Source organism: Rhincodon typus, chromosome 25 (genome assembly GCF_021869965.1).
Source record: "Rhincodon typus isolate 14 chromosome 25, sRhiTyp1.1, whole genome shotgun sequence".
Taxonomy (NCBI): domain Eukaryota; kingdom Metazoa; phylum Chordata; class Chondrichthyes; order Orectolobiformes; family Rhincodontidae; genus Rhincodon; species Rhincodon typus.
Window position 1 is genome coordinate 11,925,061 of NC_063356.1, and position 17,098 is coordinate 11,942,158.

Genomic DNA, 17,098 nt, shown 5'->3' on the forward strand with positions numbered 1-17,098 from the left:
TTAGAACTGGGATGAGGAGGATGGGGTAGTTAGAACTGGGATGAGGATGGTGGGTTAGTTAGAATGGGGATGAGGAGAGGTGGGGTAGTTAGAATGGGGATGAGGAGAATGGGGTATTTAGAACTGGGATGAAGAGGGTGGGGTAGTTAGAATGGGGATGGTGAGGGGTGGAGTAGTTAGAACTTGGATGGGGAGGATGGGGTGGTTAGAACTGGGATGGGGAGGATGGAGTAGTTAGAACTGGGATGAGGAGGATGGGGTAGTTAGAACTGGGATGAGGAGGATGGGGTAGTTAGAACATCGATGAGGACAAATTTCTTCATTCAAAGAGTAGTGAGCCTGTGGAAGTCTGTGCCACAGGAAGTGACTGAATGTTTTCAGCAAGGAGTTAGAATTAGTTCAAAGGGTTAAAGGGATCAAAGGGTATGGGAGAAAGCAGGAACAAGGTACTGAATTAGATGATCATCATAATCATATTGAATGGCAGAGCAGGCTTGAGGGGCCAACTGACCTTCTCCTGCACCTGTTTTCTATGTATTTTTTATTGCTTAACAGCATTTGAAAATGAAGAATTTGGAAACCAGTGAGGGTGACCTAAGCAAGCTATTTGGAATTTTTAATGCAGCTGCATATCTCCTACACTTTCATGTGGGCTTCCTAGTTTTCCTAACCTTTTCCCTACCACAGTGACCTTACCACAAGTACTTGCCTCCCCCACATTGCTTTCCTGTGCTACTGTCTAACTTTGCCTTCCAGTTTTCTCTCTAGAAGCTGCTTACTCATGCTTCATACAGTGCCATGAGTTGTAGCTGTCCTTGTCCACTTCACCATGTTTTTATTTGTTTTACTTAACAGTAGCTGCTGACGGTAAGATATTCAACTCTGAAAGGCACTGTTGTTCAGGTTGATAGTGCTCCTAACCAGAGTCTGCACCTTTCACCGTGAGTCACTGTGTAGCAATCAATAACATGATTGATTTATTGTTTTCGTATCTCTGCACCATCATTCAGCCCCACAGTACGTCAAGAATCCCGTGCTCCTCCAACTCTGGCCTCTTTTGCTTCTCCAATTTTAATTGCTTCACCCCTGATGGATATGTCTTCAACTGTCCAAGCTTTAGATGCTGGAGGCTTCTCCTTACTTGTCTGCACCTCTCCATTTCGCTCCCTTCCTTCAAGATCTTAGTAACCTGTCCCAATTGATCCCTTGTTCAACTCTGTTTCAAATTTTATCTGGTAATTTATCTGTGAAACACTTTGGGATATTTTACAACACACTCAAAACAATCTAAATTCATGATGTTGTTGTGATGATCAGGTATTTTGGCACAAGTCTGGAACCTGGGTTTGGAATGAATTATTCAGTACTGTAACATCCATGTGTTTAGTAAGTGGACACTACAATTCGGTTAGATTTCTTTAGAACTTGGTGTATCTCAGTTTTTGAGTTTCAAAATGCATGTAGAAAAGTCTGAATTTCTAAACAACTAGTTCAGAAGAGGGTGCTGGGAGCTGCACATTCAAGCATATGCTGTCCATATGTGCCTTGACAAACTGCAGCCAACACATTACATGTTTCTGATGCTCATACTAAACAAATCCCACTTACACAGTCCAGTTTGCTTTTCTTCCACAGGTAATAGGGGTCTGTGACCTGCATTAAAGTGTTTTTCAGGTTCACTGCTATCAATGCTCCCAGTACAGCCTAGAAACAAAACAAAGCACATTCATGTACTTGAATGATGTCAAACGCTGCTGTTTTTTGAAACCATAAGGATCATGTAACCCCTTGTCTTTTGGACGCTGCCAGTGTCTATTTAAAATATTATAACTCTTTTATTTCCCAGTTCCCTTTTATACACTTTGATCCACTTTAAATCCTATAAATACACAAGGAAGGAGGCCATTTGGTCCAGCTAGTTCATCCTGCTGCAGGAGGTTGATTGCTTCAGAGTTTTTGAATGCTGTATTCCACCCAGAGACCAATATAGGCATTAGTCAGTGTTGTGCGTTCAATTGTTTGGTGTTAGTGTATCTGTTGCCAGTTCTCTGTGCTGTTATCCAGATTGCTAAACTCAGTGCCTCATAGAATCCAGAATATCATTCTTCCCCTTGTCAGAGCTAAGGGGATGGCTTAACCCATCAGTGACATCATTGTCCATGGAAAAGTAAGGCAAAACACAGTAATCAGTGGTCATCAACAGTGTTCATTTGACTCACACAACACAATTGGTGTTCAATGAGGAAAGATGCACATCTGTGGCATGTGAGATTGACATTTCTGGGTGACAGCAACTGGACTGGAGCACACAGACAACAATATCAAAACGTCACAGAGTTAATATTTTGGGGCTGGTGGCATTCCGTCAGAACTGAGGACGTGTCACCGGACCCGAAACGTTACCTCTGTTTTTTCCTTCACAGATGCTGCCAGACATGCTGAGTTTTTCCAGCAACTTTGTTTTTGTTCCTGATTTACAGCATCTGCAGTTCTTTCAGTTTTTAGTATCAAACTGTCCATGTGCTTCAGGCCCTGTCTAAGGTAAAAGAGTTGGAACTGACCCTCAGTGCTGTCAACATTTATCATAAGTTCATACCTAAGTAGGCAGAGATCATGCAGCCTCTTCAAAAGCTACTGTGCAAGAAAGCACAATGAGAATGGACAATTGCTCAGCAAACAGTGCTTGACAGGCTAAGATGAAGGTAGCATCTCTTTCAGTCACACACTTCAAACAACTTGGGGAATGTGTCACAACAAGAGCATGAGGAAATGCAATTAGAACTGTACTCTCACCTTATATTGGAGGAAATGAATGACCCATTGTTTTGCATCATGTTAACCAAAAGAACTGAATGCAATTAGTCTAATGGAAAACAGGAAGCTCCAAAGCTGATTCTACACTTGTGAAAATTGACACATCTATGGTTGAAGTTTCACTCTCCTCATCAATCAACAAACACTGACAACATTACTAGTTACGTCAAGATCTGGCCATTGACCTCGACGCATCTGCAGGTGGCTAGATCATCTTCTTCAGCCAAACTTTGAAGATGAATATTTTGCAGAATTACATGGCTGCCATGCTAAAGGCAAAATACTGCAGGTGCTGGAAATCTGAACACAAACACGGAGAATGCTGGAGAAACTCAGCAGGTCTGGCACCATGCTTAGCTGTGCTGCTATCACAGACAAGTGTGCATGATAACAAACTGATTTGAGATGTTGATTGTGAGACACTTTATAGTGAAAGCAGACCAGGGTACTTTGAAATTAATGATCATGGGGATACATTTCCAATTCCCAATGAGCCACTATAGTCAAGGTGCTTATGCAGAATCACAGCCTCAGGGTTTGTGGACCTCGGCTCCATCATCAGCCACTTGCATATCTCAAAGACTATTTCTGTGCTTGAGAAAACAAGGACTTTGAACAAAAAAAAATGCTTAAATGTAAGTACAAACATATGTTGTTTAGAATGGCTTAATTTCAAATTAGGCATTCTTAAGGCAGAAGGTGTTTACTATGCTTGCCTTCATTGCTCGGATCTTTGAGTATAGAAGTTGGGACATCATGTTGAGGTTGTACAGGGCATTGGTGAGGCCGCTTCTGGAATACCATGTGCAGTTCTGATTGCCCTGTTATGGGAAGAATAGTATTAAACTGGAGTGGGTTCAGAAAAGATGTTTCTGGGAATGGAGGGTTTGAGATGTAAAAATAGACTGGAAAGACTGGGACATTTTCACTGGAGCGTACGTGGTTGAGGGGTGACCTTACTGAAGTTTATAAAATCATGACGGGCATTGATAAGGCGAATGACAAGGGTCTTTTCCAAATGTAGGGGAGTTCAAAACGAGAGGACATATTTTTATGGTGAGAGGAGAAAGATTTAAAAAGGATTTCATGGGCAATTTTTTTACACAGAGAGTGATTCATGTATGGAATGTACGGCCAGAGAAAGTGATTAATGTGAGTACAGTTACTACTTTTAAAAGACATTTGGATAAGTACATGATTAGGAAAGGTTTGGAGGGATATGGGCCAACTGTAGGCAGGTGGGGCTAGTTTAATTTGGGAGCATGGTCGGCATGGACAGGTTGGACCGAAGGGTCTGTTTCCACGCTGTATGACTCTATGACTCAATAATAGACATGTTCAGTCGTTCAATATTTGGTAATGTCCGTTTGTTGACAGATTTAGTGGTATGTGCCGTAGGTCAAGCCTGGCTGTGGTTTACAGAAGAAAGAGCCAGATGTCAGAAATGCCATCTTTTGAATGAAATGCTAAATTGATGTTCATCCCTTTGGTTACAGTGAAGACTCCCGTGGATTTATTTGAAAGAAGATAATGCACCTTTTCCAATGTCCCGGTCATTGGTTATCCCTCAACTTAAGCAGTAAAAACAGTTGATCTGTTAGTTATCACCGCTACTTGGCCCTAGTTCCTTACGTTACAACAGTGACCTTCACCTTAAAAGCAATGAATTTGCAGTGAGGCACTTTGGGGTTTTCAAAGACACAAAATGCTTCACGGAAATGCAAGTTAGTTCCTTCTATGCGTCATCCCATGAAAAGTCTCTTACCTTCGGTAGTGGCTCCAAATATGTTCCTAAAACCAGGAGTATCACTAAGACCACTGTCGCTACGCATAGACTTGCAAACTGGAATGAAGAGATGACACATCATATCACAAAGTCTAATTTGAAGGTCTCTAGACAAGGATAAATATTTGCATTACGTTTTTAGTAACGGTGATAACTTCAATAAACCTCTATGTCAAGGGGTTGCTCCAGATGGTAGCAGCTATCCATACAGCTGGATTGTGTACAGGTGACCTTACAGCCAGCAATTGGCCTATTTTACATTCATCAAGTTTCAGCATTGGCATGATTGGCTGTTCAATTAGTTCTGAGCTCCAAGAATACACTATGAGGGAAACAGTGCGTGCCTGAAACACACACACATACAAACACACACACACACACACACACACATACAAACACACACACACACAAACACATACATACACGAACATACAAACACACACACACACAGATACAAACACACACACACACACACAAACTGACTTCATTTAGGTCTTAGTCGGTGCTTTGAACAAATGGGCTAATATGTAACAGTACAAAATCTGGTGTTCATAAGAAATAGCAACAGCGAGAAGTTAAAAATGGAGATTTCACTCTAAGTGCAAAAGCAGCAAAAAAAAATTCAAAGCCCTGTAAATCATAAAAATGGTTTCAGGGGTACTATAAGTGTCAGGAAGTACTCAAATGCCTCCATTGCTTATCCTGTAGAGTCAGGGAGAGGAGTGAAAAAATATTTGGTGGGCTGTGAGCAAACTAGTGGTGTTGCCTCAATGAAATATATGAATATTCCAGTTAAATCATTCTGGGCTGGTGCATGGAGGAGCAGAGTTACTCCCCATCAAAAAAACAATGGTTCCTCTATTCTCCTCTCCAAACCATGGCTTCGCCGATCAACGTGTGAGAGGTCATTTAAATTATATCGCATTGATCTCCATGGGTCCGAGCTTGGAGATTGACCTGAACCTGTCTGGAGAGACTTGCTTCTATATGACAGCTTCTTCTGAGGCAGATCAGGGAAACTTACACTTTTGGGAGTCCTCACCGCTGACACAGAGGTCATTGTGCTTATCCACTCCAGGACTGCATGGGGATCAAACTGTACAAGAATCTACAGGCAACTCAGATGTCAGGTCAGGACTCACAGTATCTGAAATGTTCAGGTCTGAGTTTGCAAACATTCCTGCCTGTATTACACTGGCAAAGCTCCATAAAAGTCTGTGCTTTTGGCTTTTGTTGCGGAACCTTCTAATTGGAGAAATGTGCTCATACCTACTTGCCAGGAATCCTGCCTTTTCACTGATTGTTTTAATGATCTGAGCATTGAGAAAGTTGTGAACCAGATAAGGGCTAAATCCCCACTTGTCACCAAAGTGAATAATGTGTTTTGCTGCATAGACATTAATCAACGTGGATTCATAAAGGAACTGAACGGTGTTCCAGAATTCCTGGTATTGTTCCAGATCCCTTTATTGGATTTTTCTGGCAGCAGAGACCATGTCAGAGTTTGCTCCAGAAAGTCTACAGCCACACTGTGTCTCTGAGAGGGTTTTCTCAGGACAGTAGTCCTAGTTGGCTACCAGCCACTGATAAGTTTCTGTTTGAATTCACAGGAGGTGGGAAACATATACCATGAAGGATTTCTGTTTGTCATCATGAGCTATATAAAATGACCATGAAATCCAGCATTATGGAAGGGGTAAGACAAATGGATAAGCTACAGGAAAGTATCAATGTCAGTAAACTGTTAAATTTTCACTTGTTAAACTGAAGTGGTATGCTTACATGTGCTGGGGGCTCTTAAATCTTTACTTTGCCATTTAGATCCATACCTTCAGTAGCAATAGCAGCAACGAAATTAGTCAATTTACCTGTGAGCTTCCACCACCTGCTTCTATGGCCAAAGTCACTGACAATGCACAACAGATAACATGGATGCGGAAGAATGATCCAAAAAAGTTACCAAAGCCTAGTGCCAACATTTCCTGGAATATAGAAAAGCAGAAATTACGACAGTAGCAAGGAAGATTGGAATCCTGAAAGTTTATGTTACCATAATATATATTGGTACAGTTACAAATACTGCTGTAATCAGAGAGCATCTCAAAACTATTGACATCTGTCCAAAAATCAGATCTTATGTTTAGATGGAAGTTGTTCAAAGTCCATTTATATTGAAGCCTTCCTTCGATAGGAGGGGTTGGTTATCCATTTCTCATACAAGTAAAGGTGAAATCACCTGGTGGGCTGTAAGCCTGGCAGCTCTCATTAGAGAGAGACAATAGTTGTGAGTTTAACCTGTGAGTCACAACATTTCAGGCATTATGTGCCCATATCCAGACCGATGCGCATTCCCATTCCCTCATCATAGTGGAAATCGAGGACAACTTGAAAATGGCCTTCTTTACCCACTAATAATGAGGTTTTAACCAGCCTAATTGGTTGATATCCTTGTGAGAGCAAGCAGCCTTGCTGACCCCAAAATTGTCTGTGCTAGGAATGCTTTATGGAAAATGATACCCCCTCCACTGCTGGTATTTGTGGATCCTGTCTACTTCTGTTCCTGACCTCAGTGGGACCTGAAAATTCAGTGCATATTTTCAGCTTTAATTAGGATCAAGCAATTAAGGAAGATTCCTTCTCAACTTCATTCAGTTGGTGAAGGAAGGCAAGAGGGTAAAAGGATGAACCTTTACTTAACAATAGTATCAAGGTAGAAGTGTAATGAAAAAGTGGACTAATTAAAGGTCTGAGAGACAGGCTTTGCTAGGGGATGATAAGATGCACTTGGCATGAGGGCAGGGAAACAATGGTTAATGTTTTCTTCAACCGCATATTATTTTCTAGATCCAGCAGGCAATTTATCAAGCTCATGAGGAAGGGCAAGGTTGGCCCAGTTAGCTGAGATAATTAGAATTGTTGGTTAGTTGCTCTGGAAGATATTTGAAGTCACTTATGATATAAAACATTTGGGATTAATGCCAGATTATACACTTTGACCTTATCACTACAAAATCCACAGCTACAAAGTATTCATTTTACAAAAACAATTGACAGATTGGCACTGGTGGAACGGAACAACAGCCTGGAATAAAAGAGTTTACTGATGTTGTAATTAGAATATTATAGTTGATTTTTAAAAGGCCACCCTTGACACACTTGTGAGCAGTTTCATACCTGGTTTGCGTTGACAATGTAGCTATGCCGAGCGGAGATTGTCCTCCCCACTGCTAGATTAATGACGTATCCAACAATAGCAAGTGAGAATGCAGGTCCAATCATATCACCCCACAGATTAACCAGAGGAGCTTCTGGAGGAGGCAGCCTTGGAGACAAAATACGCCAATATTTACTAACTGCTTGAAACACTTGGAAGACATTCCATTGGGAAATAATGGATCATAGATCATAGAAGATCATAGATCATAGAATCCCTGCAATGTGGAAACAGGCCCTTCAGCCCAACAAGTCCACACTGAACCTCAGAGCATTCCACCCAGACCTATCCCCCTATAACCCACCTAATCTACACATCCCAGAACACTATGGGCAACTTAGCATGGCCAATCCACCTAACCTGCACATCTTTGGACTGTGGGAGGAAACTGGAGCACCCGGAGGAAACCCACGCAGACACGGGGAGAATGTGCAAATTCTATCACTTGGAGAAATCCCAATGAAATCAAATTAAAAATCTGAACTTAACATAGGAAAGGCACAACAACTTTTACCATTTGGACAACAATGTGGAAAGCTGAACATTGTCTCAAAATGTCATTCGCAGGATTTGTTTTCCCGTCCGTTGCCCTTGAGAAGGTGATGGTGAGCCACCTTTCTTGAATTAGTGCAGCCTGTGTTGTGCAATTGATACAACTGAGTGGCTTGCTAGGCCATTTTAGGGCAGTTAACAGTCAACCACACTGCTGTGTGTCTAAAGACACGTGCAGACCTGCTCAGGTAAGAACAAGAGATTTCTGTCCTCACACAGAGTTTTTGCACAATTCTAGCAGCTTCCTGGTCACAATTACTGAGACTAGCTAAAACAATTCTGGTTTAATTAATTTAAAGATCACTAACTCTCCTGGAGTGATTTGAACCTATGCCTCCAGAATATCAGCCCAGTAACAATACTACAATGTCACTGTTCCTCCTAGGTCCTGGGTTTTAATTTTGGACAAAAAAATAAACAGGAGCTTTCCAGTAAAAGCTGGGAGATAAAACAGTCAACAGATTTTGTCAGGATTGCCATTACTGCCATGTAGTAGTGCAGGGCACAAGGCAAATAATCACAGAATCCCTACAATTAGGAAGCAGGCCATTCAGCCCATTGAGTCCACCCAGAAACACCTCCCTACCCCTGTAACCCTGCATTCCCCTGGTTAAACCACCTAGCCCACACATCTTTGAGGGAGAATGTGCAAACTCCAGCAAACAGTTGCCCAAGCCTTAAATTGAACCCAGGTCCCTGATGCTGAGAGGCAGCAGGGCTAAATACTGAGCCACCACACCACCCAAAAGGGGGCATTGTGTGCCACACGTAGTACTTTTTAATTAGGCAGGATATGGTTCCCTCTGGCCTTTAACTTGCCAGCATAGGTGGCAGGTTCCTTTCAAGATAAAATACGTTAATACTCTGGATATGTTCCAGCTAACAAAACCAGAGGAACCTCTTCACCATCAGTTGGAGTTCAGTTGCAGGTCAGATCCCAAAAAAAGAGAGACCCGTGACTGAAAACTGGGGCTAATTGACTATCTCATTCCAGATTACCACTAAAATAAAGCAGAAAATGGTTTATCCCTCATGGAGTTTAACCTTTTTTTAGGTCAAGTGCACTTGGATGTAAAAGCAAAATGTTTGTCTGTTATGGAAGTTGCATTTACCACTGCTCAGATTGGGAGGACTTTACAAAAGGTACAAGAACCTATAAAGTTAGGTTCTTGTTTTTGACTGGCACATACTTGATGGATTGAAGGGCCTTATTCTGTGCTGTAAACCTCTACTATTCTAAGATGCCTCACTAACCCAGAGTATTTTGTACATGATGCATAAGTACTGCCTATAATGATTCTATTATCAGATGATGCGTGCATATTGGTAATTCAGAAATATTCTCATGCAGATCTTCTGTTCATTAAAATTAATGGGCTCTAAATTACAGGGAATTCTTCTGAGAATCCCCAAAATATGTACCCCCTAGTAAAGCTGCATATTAGAAGGACATAATGCTGGAAGGGTGGCTCAGTGGTTAGCGTTGCTTCCTCACATCACCAAGGACCCATGTTCAATACCAGCAGGCAATTGTCTGTGTGGAGTTTGCACATTCTCCCTGTGTCTGTGTGGGTTTCCTCTGGGTGCTCTGGTTTCCTCCCACAGTCCAAAGATGTACAGGTTAGGTGGATTGGCCATGCTAAATTGCCCAGAGTATGCAGGGTTACAGGGTTGGGGGATGGGGGTGGTGGTGGTTTGAGTGGGATGATCTTCAGAGGGTTGGTGTGGACTTGATGGGCTGAATGGCCTGCTTCCACACCGCGGGCATTCTAGAAATTATCCTTTGTATTACAATCTCTCACTTTACACTTCTCTACACTGGAATAAATCTTGATAAATCCAGTTCCTTAAAGATTTAATATTTTCAGGTGAAACTATGACCTTCAAGGTGAGGGCTGTCAAACTGTGGGAACTAAACAGGTCCTACTTCAAGTGCATAATGGGCCCAATTTTGAGTCACTCAAAATTTGGTCACTTGCACAGCTTCAAAATCAGAGCCCATTGTTTTGTGTCATGTAGGTCAAGCTAGACACAATGTTATTTGGTGCACTGATTAGTGAATGGAAATTTTAGAAAAATAGCTGTTAAATAAGGATTTATTCTGTTTACTATTTAGACTACCTTGTACCTTCTCACTGAAAATGGTTACTAATTTTTTTCTAGTTAGTATAGAATTGTCAGAACATCTCTGCTGCTTATCACTAAGACCTTCATCAACACTCATTTCTGGTGTGTAGGGTCTTTAGGGAGCAGAACATATGAATACATGAATTAAGAGCAGAATTAGTCCATTTAGCCATTCAAGCCTTCCCTACTATACAATAAGATCATGGCTGACCCGTTTATATTCTGAATTCCACATATTTTTTTCCTTTATTCATTTATGGGATGAGGGCATAACTGGCTAGGCAGCATTTACTGCCCATCCCTAATTGCTCAGAGGGCAGTTAAGAGTCAATCACATTGCTGTAGATCTGGATTCACATGTAGGTCAGATCAGGTAAGGATGGCAGTTTCCTTCCCTAAAGGACATTAGTGAACCAGATGGGTTTTTCCAACAATCGACAATGGATTCACAGTCATCATTAGACTATTAATTCCAGATTTCTTTTGAATTCAAATTCCACCATCTGCTGTGGTGGGATTCAAACCCAGGCCCCCAGAACGTTGTCTGGGTCTCTGGATTAACAGTCCAGCGATAATACCACTAGACCCCCATTACCATATATGATTGAGTCAGAGTTATACAGCATGGAAACAGACCTTTCAGTCCAACCAGTCCATGCCGACTATAATCCCAAACTATACTAGCCCTACCTGTCAGCGCTTGGTCCATATCTGTCCAAACATTTCTTATTCACGTACTTATCTAAATATCCTTTAAATGTTGTAACTATACTTACATCCACTTGAAGTTCATTCCACACATGAACCACTCTAAAGGTCTCATGATTTTATAAACCTCTACAGTGTCACCTCTCAACCTCCTACACTCCAGTGAAAAAAGGCCCAGCCTATCCAGCCTTTCCTTATAACTCAAACTCTCCATTCCTGGCAACACGCTGGTGTATCTCTTCTGAACCCTCTCCAGCTTAATAATATCCTTCCTTTAACAGTATTCCCAATAACTTTTGATTCCTTGTCTTTAAAATATTAAATGACCCTCCTCCACCATCCTCTGAGGCAGAGTGCCCCTGGGTCACACAACCATCTCTGGTCTAAAAGGATGACCCCTAATTTTAATAGTTCTGGACTCACCCACACAAGGAAGCATTCTTTCTCTGTTCATCCTGTCAATATCATTCAGGATCTTATAAACTCCAATCAAATCACCCCCTATCCTTTTAAACCCAGTGAAAACAAGCTCAACCTGTCCAGTTCTTCCTCATAGGGCCACCTGCTCACTCCGGATGTACACCTTGTAAGCTTCTTCTGAACCGTCTCCAACACATTTCATCCTTATTTAAATAAGGAGAACAATACACCACTCAATTACAGGACAGACCGAGGAGATTTTCACCACCTCCCTGGGTTTGTATCCAGATGTTGATCAGCTTTATGTTTCAGCATAAACATTCTCACGTGCTGAGTGACAAATTTACTTTTCTTTGAACAGCTTTCTGAGTTTTCCCAGAAAATTCACCAGCATGTTGAGAATACTGGATGAGTGGTTTCGGATTTATTAGCTACTTCTGGTGCTGATTACAATCTGATCCTGAAGCCAAAAGACATATTTTCATTTAGACTCCAGGGAGGCCATTCGGTCATGCAGCGATATTACAACACCCTTTATATTCCATTTCAGGATTTCAATGTTATGAATTAACTGCAATGTGTAAATCAGGAATATGGGCATTGAGGTCCCTGTGCTCATATAGCAATGTGTTAGTTACACAGAGCATTTAGCTCTTGCTAATGCCCACTCTCCCCCAAATTGCTGCATCAAGCCGAAAATGCTGGTTTATCAAATCTACTGCTTGGGGCATACTAAATACTTATTGTAAAATCATGAAGTTCGAAGCAATTGACAACCTTCATAAACCTGAAGTCATCCAAAACTGTACCGGCCTTACTTGCAACCAATCCTATTTCCCTGTGCTTATTGATCTAAGTTTGTTCCCAATCCAGTAATGCCTTCATTTTAATGGAGGGCACGAATAACATGCCAATAATTGATGACAAAGAGGTTAAGGTAGCTGAGGGCCTAGACACAATCATTAGCATGAAAGAGGTAGTGTTGGGCAAGCCAATGAAGCTAAAGGTAGAACAAGTTTCCTGGCCCTGATGGAATGCATCCCAGGTTACTAAAAGAGATGGCGGGAGAAATAGTAAATGTATTCATGGTAATTTTCCAAAATTCACTGGACTCTGGGGCAGTTCCAGCAGATTGGAAAAAAGAGATAGACAAAAGATGGGGAATTATAGGCCAATTAGTTTAACTTCTATAGTGGGGAAAATGGTTGAATCTATCAAGAAAGAAATAGCAAGACATCTAAATAGAAATTGTCCTGTTGGGAGGACGCAGCAAGGGTTCATGAAAGACAGGTCATGCTTGACAAATTTGCTGGAATTCTATGAAGATATTACAAGCACGGTGGACAGCGGGGACCCAATTGATGTGGTATATCTGTATTTCCAAAAGACATTCGACAAGGTGCCGCACAGATGACTGTTGCATAAGATAAAGGTGCACAGCATTACAGGCAATGTACTGGCATGGATCAAGGATTGGTTGAGTAACAGGAAGCAAAGAATGGGGATAAGTGAATACTATTCTGGTTGGTGATCAGTGACTAGTGGTGTGCCTCAGGGATCAGTGCTGGGACTGCAATTATTTATAATTTACAATGATGATTTGGAATTGGAGACCATGTGTTGTGTGTCAAAGTTTGCGGATGACACTAAGATGAGTGGTAGAGCAAAGTGTGCAGAGGAGTCTGAAAGTTTGCAGAGAGATATAAATAGTTTAAGTGAGTGGGCAAAGGTCTGGCAGATGGAATTCAATGTTGATAAATGTGGATACTAAATACATTTTGATAGGAATAACAGTAGAAGGGACTTTATTTGAATGGTAAAAAATTGCAGCATACTGCTGTGCAGAGGGACCTGGGTGTCCTTGTGCATGAATTGCAGAAGGTCAGTTTGCAGGTAAAACAGGTAATTAAGAAGGCAAATGGAATTTTGTCCTTCATTGCTAGAGGGATTGAGTTTAAAAGCAGGGAGGTTATGTTACAGCTGTATAGGATACTGGAGAGGCCACACCTGGTGTACTATGTACAGTTTTGATCTCCTTACTTGCAAAAGGATGCACTGGCACTGTAGGGGATGCATAGGAGATTTACTAGGTTGATTCCAGAGTTAAGAGGGTTGGCTTTTGAGGAGATGCTGACTAGACTGGGATTATAGTCATTGGAATTTAGAAGAATGAGGAGGGATCTTATGGAAACACATAAAATTATGGAGTAAATATGTAAGATAGAAGCAGGGAGGTTGTTTCCACTGGTGGGTGAAACTAGAACAAGAGGGCATAGCCTCAAAATGAGGGGGGCCAGATTTAGGACTGAATTGAGGAGGAACTTCTTCAAACAAAGGGTCGTGAATCTGTGGAATTCCCTGCCCAGTGAGGTAGTTGAGGCTTCCTCATTGAATGTATTGAAAGCTAAGAAATGTAATTTTTTCAATAGTAAAAGAATTAAGGGTTATGGTGAGAGGGTGGATAAGTGGAACTCAGGCCATGAAAAGAACAGCCATGATCTTATTGAATGGCGGAGCAGGCTGGAAGGGCCAGATGGCCTACTCCTGCTCCCGCTTCTCATGTTCGTCATCCTCACCATTGTTTCCAAATCCCTCTATGGTTTCACTCCTCACTTTCTCTCTAACCTCCTCCAGGCCATTGCAATTCAAGATATCTGTGCACAGCTAACTCTGGCCTCTTGCTTGCTGTATGACTCTGTGACAGTCAGTTATCTAAGCCTTACCCTTTCTGAAATTTGTTCTGTAAATCTTTTGGATAGAAACAATGCACAAGGGTATGGGGCAAAATCAAGGGATTGGTACTTGGTAATGATACTCATTTGAAGAACTAGTGCAGAGATGATGGGTCAAATTCCTCCTTCTGCACTGTAACATTTCTGTTTTTCTGAACCTTCCATTCTGTCCATATTTCTTTCTTCTTTTGAGACACTCATTCAAAATTATCTCGTTTTTGGCTATCTGCCATAATATGTGGTTTGGAAGTCATATTTTGCTTTGTCATGCTCCTGTGAAAAGCCTTGGGACATTTTCACAGAAACCTTACCAAGTGGAAGCAGGCCATTCGGCCCATCAAGCCCACACCAATCTCCAAAGAGCATCCCACCCAGATCCACCCACCCCCTCCCCCACCACCACACACACACTATCCCTGTATTTTCCATGCCTAATCCACCTAGCCTGCACATCTTTTGACTGTGGGAGAAAACTGGAGCACCTGGAGGAAACCCACGCAGACACGGGAAGAATGTGCAAGCTCCACATAGTCACCCAAGGGTGGAATCAAACCCAGGTCGCTGGTGCTGTGATGTAGCAGTCCTAACCATTGAGCCACTATTCTGCCTTTGTTATGGTAAGGGCACTGTAAAAATACAAGTTATTGTTGAATTATTTTCCACCTTTGTATATTAGAAAATCAGGTGCAAACAATGTAACTGTCACACAATTTAAACTAACAGATGAAAACCTAAGTGTAGAATGTGTCAGAACTTTTGTATATTCTGCCAATTATGAAGCTAGTTCCCCAAATCCCTTCCAGTAGCTAGATTCAGATTATGACTCCTCCTAATCTCCAAAATGAGATGATGATCATAGATCAGGTCTGGACATTGACGCTGTGTTTGACTCAGTCGTGTTGTGCTATATATCTGTTAGAATTTGCCAGCAAGAATCTTAAAGAAAGTAATTTATATTCTTTAATACTAACCCCAGGGGAATCTCTCCAACAACATCTATACCAAATTTTTGTGGTAATCTTGCACCGCCTGAGATTGCTGTGGTAACGATGACCTGGAAGTGAAAACAAAGCAATATTTTAAAGAAATGCAATAAAGCTATTTCCCTCCCCCTTTTTCTGCTCAGGCACAAGCAACTCCTTGTTACTTCCACCCAAGGTCCCATGAAGTTTAGTTTGTCATTGTAGGCAAGTTATTCCTTATGGAGTAAAAAAGCATTGAATCCTTGCACGTTTTTTGAATTACTCAGAGCTGGGGGAGCATTGAGGTCCCCAGTGATTTCTCCAGGGCAATAGTTCAACAATTCAAAGTTGACATAGCAATCAATTAACACCCTTTTCACCTGTAGTATACATTGTTGTGGTCATTTGAAATTTGGCATTCTTGTGTTTGTCCTGATGAGTGCAAGACAAAAAGGTTCAGCAACACATCACACTTTTCAGCAACGTTCCAGGGCTGTGCTATTGAGCAACTGATTCCATTGACTTTGCTGAGAAAGCCACATAACAGACAGCAGAACAGATATCATTGACAATCACTCATTCAAAATTTTGTCACTAAGTTAAATTTGTTCTTCCTCATAAGCACTCCACTGATAATGGCACAGGACAAAGGAAAATGGGAGCATTTCTGGCCTGAACACTCAATATCAAATTCGGTGATAAGTTTGTTCATTGATTCACGAGAATATATACCATTCAGTGACTGTTAGAAGAGCAGTTTAGACTTCAAGTGTAAACAACTTACAACTTTAGAAGCTCTCAAGTGTGATGACTGGCTGTCATGTAAATCCACCAAAAAAATGAAAACTCTCAATCGTTACTTACCAAAATAGTTTCCATTGGGATGGGGAATGGAAGCTTGTGTTTAAATCTGACGTTAATCTCCTTGACAATGAACAGGAGCACACCAGTAATTATAGCAAAAATCAGCGCTGCTACATTGGTTTTGGGAAGGTTTTTACAGATGTCAATGAATGTCTGGTTGGAAGAAAAGTAAAACGTTAGGCTGTATCTCAAAATATAGAAATGAAAATATTGCGTTAATGGCTTGTTATCAGTTACTTACATATATTATTGCCAGTGGACCACTGTAAGCGTGAATGGTCAGTCCAAAGATGTATTTCAACAGTGAGATTAAGATTTGTAACCCAGCTGCTGTCATGAATCCTCTGATAAAGGATTCGGAGAGATAGATGGAGATAAAACCAAACTGAACAAAGCCCAAGCAAATCTGTCAATTAACAAGAAGGAAGATTATCATTCAATTCTTTATTGTATATCTGATTTTTTTAACTGCAACCAGCCACTGAGTATCCTGCCCTTCTTCCCACGCAATGACAGTGGAAAGTAGGCAACATAGTGTAATGTCATTGGATGTTGGGTCAATGACCTGGGAACATGGGCCTGAACTCCAACACAGCAGCTGGTGGAATTTAAACTCAAATTAATGAAATTGGAATTGTACGCTAGTTCCAGCAATGATGACCGTCATCCAGCTACTGTGTAAATAGTCATCAGATTCACGTATGTCCTTCGGGGAAAGAAACATGCCACTTAGTTTACATGTGACGCCAGATCTACAGAAATGCGGTTGATGTTATCTACTGCTCTGCAATGGCCAATCACATCACACAGCTCACTTGAAATTAGAGGTGGACAGCCACATCCTTTGAGAACAACTATGGCCTTAATTCAAATTGTGGGTTTTTTTTTGTTTATTTGACATAGATAACTGTGTGAAGGA

General features: G+C 41.3%; 1 protein-coding gene across 1 annotated transcript in view; it reads right to left on the minus strand.

Moving 5' to 3' along the window:
• LOC109934025 (solute carrier family 26 member 9-like) overlaps nucleotides 1–17,098 on the minus strand; it is a 112,475-nt gene that overhangs the window by 41,328 nt on the left and 54,049 nt on the right. Inside the window, exons 7-13 of the mRNA XM_048611814.1 lie at nucleotides 16,421–16,585; nucleotides 16,180–16,332; nucleotides 15,325–15,407; nucleotides 7,775–7,922; nucleotides 6,469–6,582; nucleotides 4,580–4,657; nucleotides 1,609–1,704 (exon numbers count right to left, since the gene is read on the minus strand). Coding sequence (XP_048467771.1) covers nucleotides 1,609–1,704; nucleotides 4,580–4,657; nucleotides 6,469–6,582; nucleotides 7,775–7,922; nucleotides 15,325–15,407; nucleotides 16,180–16,332; nucleotides 16,421–16,585 — 837 coding nt within the window. The remainder of the gene's footprint in view (nucleotides 1–1,608; nucleotides 1,705–4,579; nucleotides 4,658–6,468; nucleotides 6,583–7,774; nucleotides 7,923–15,324; nucleotides 15,408–16,179; nucleotides 16,333–16,420; nucleotides 16,586–17,098) is intronic.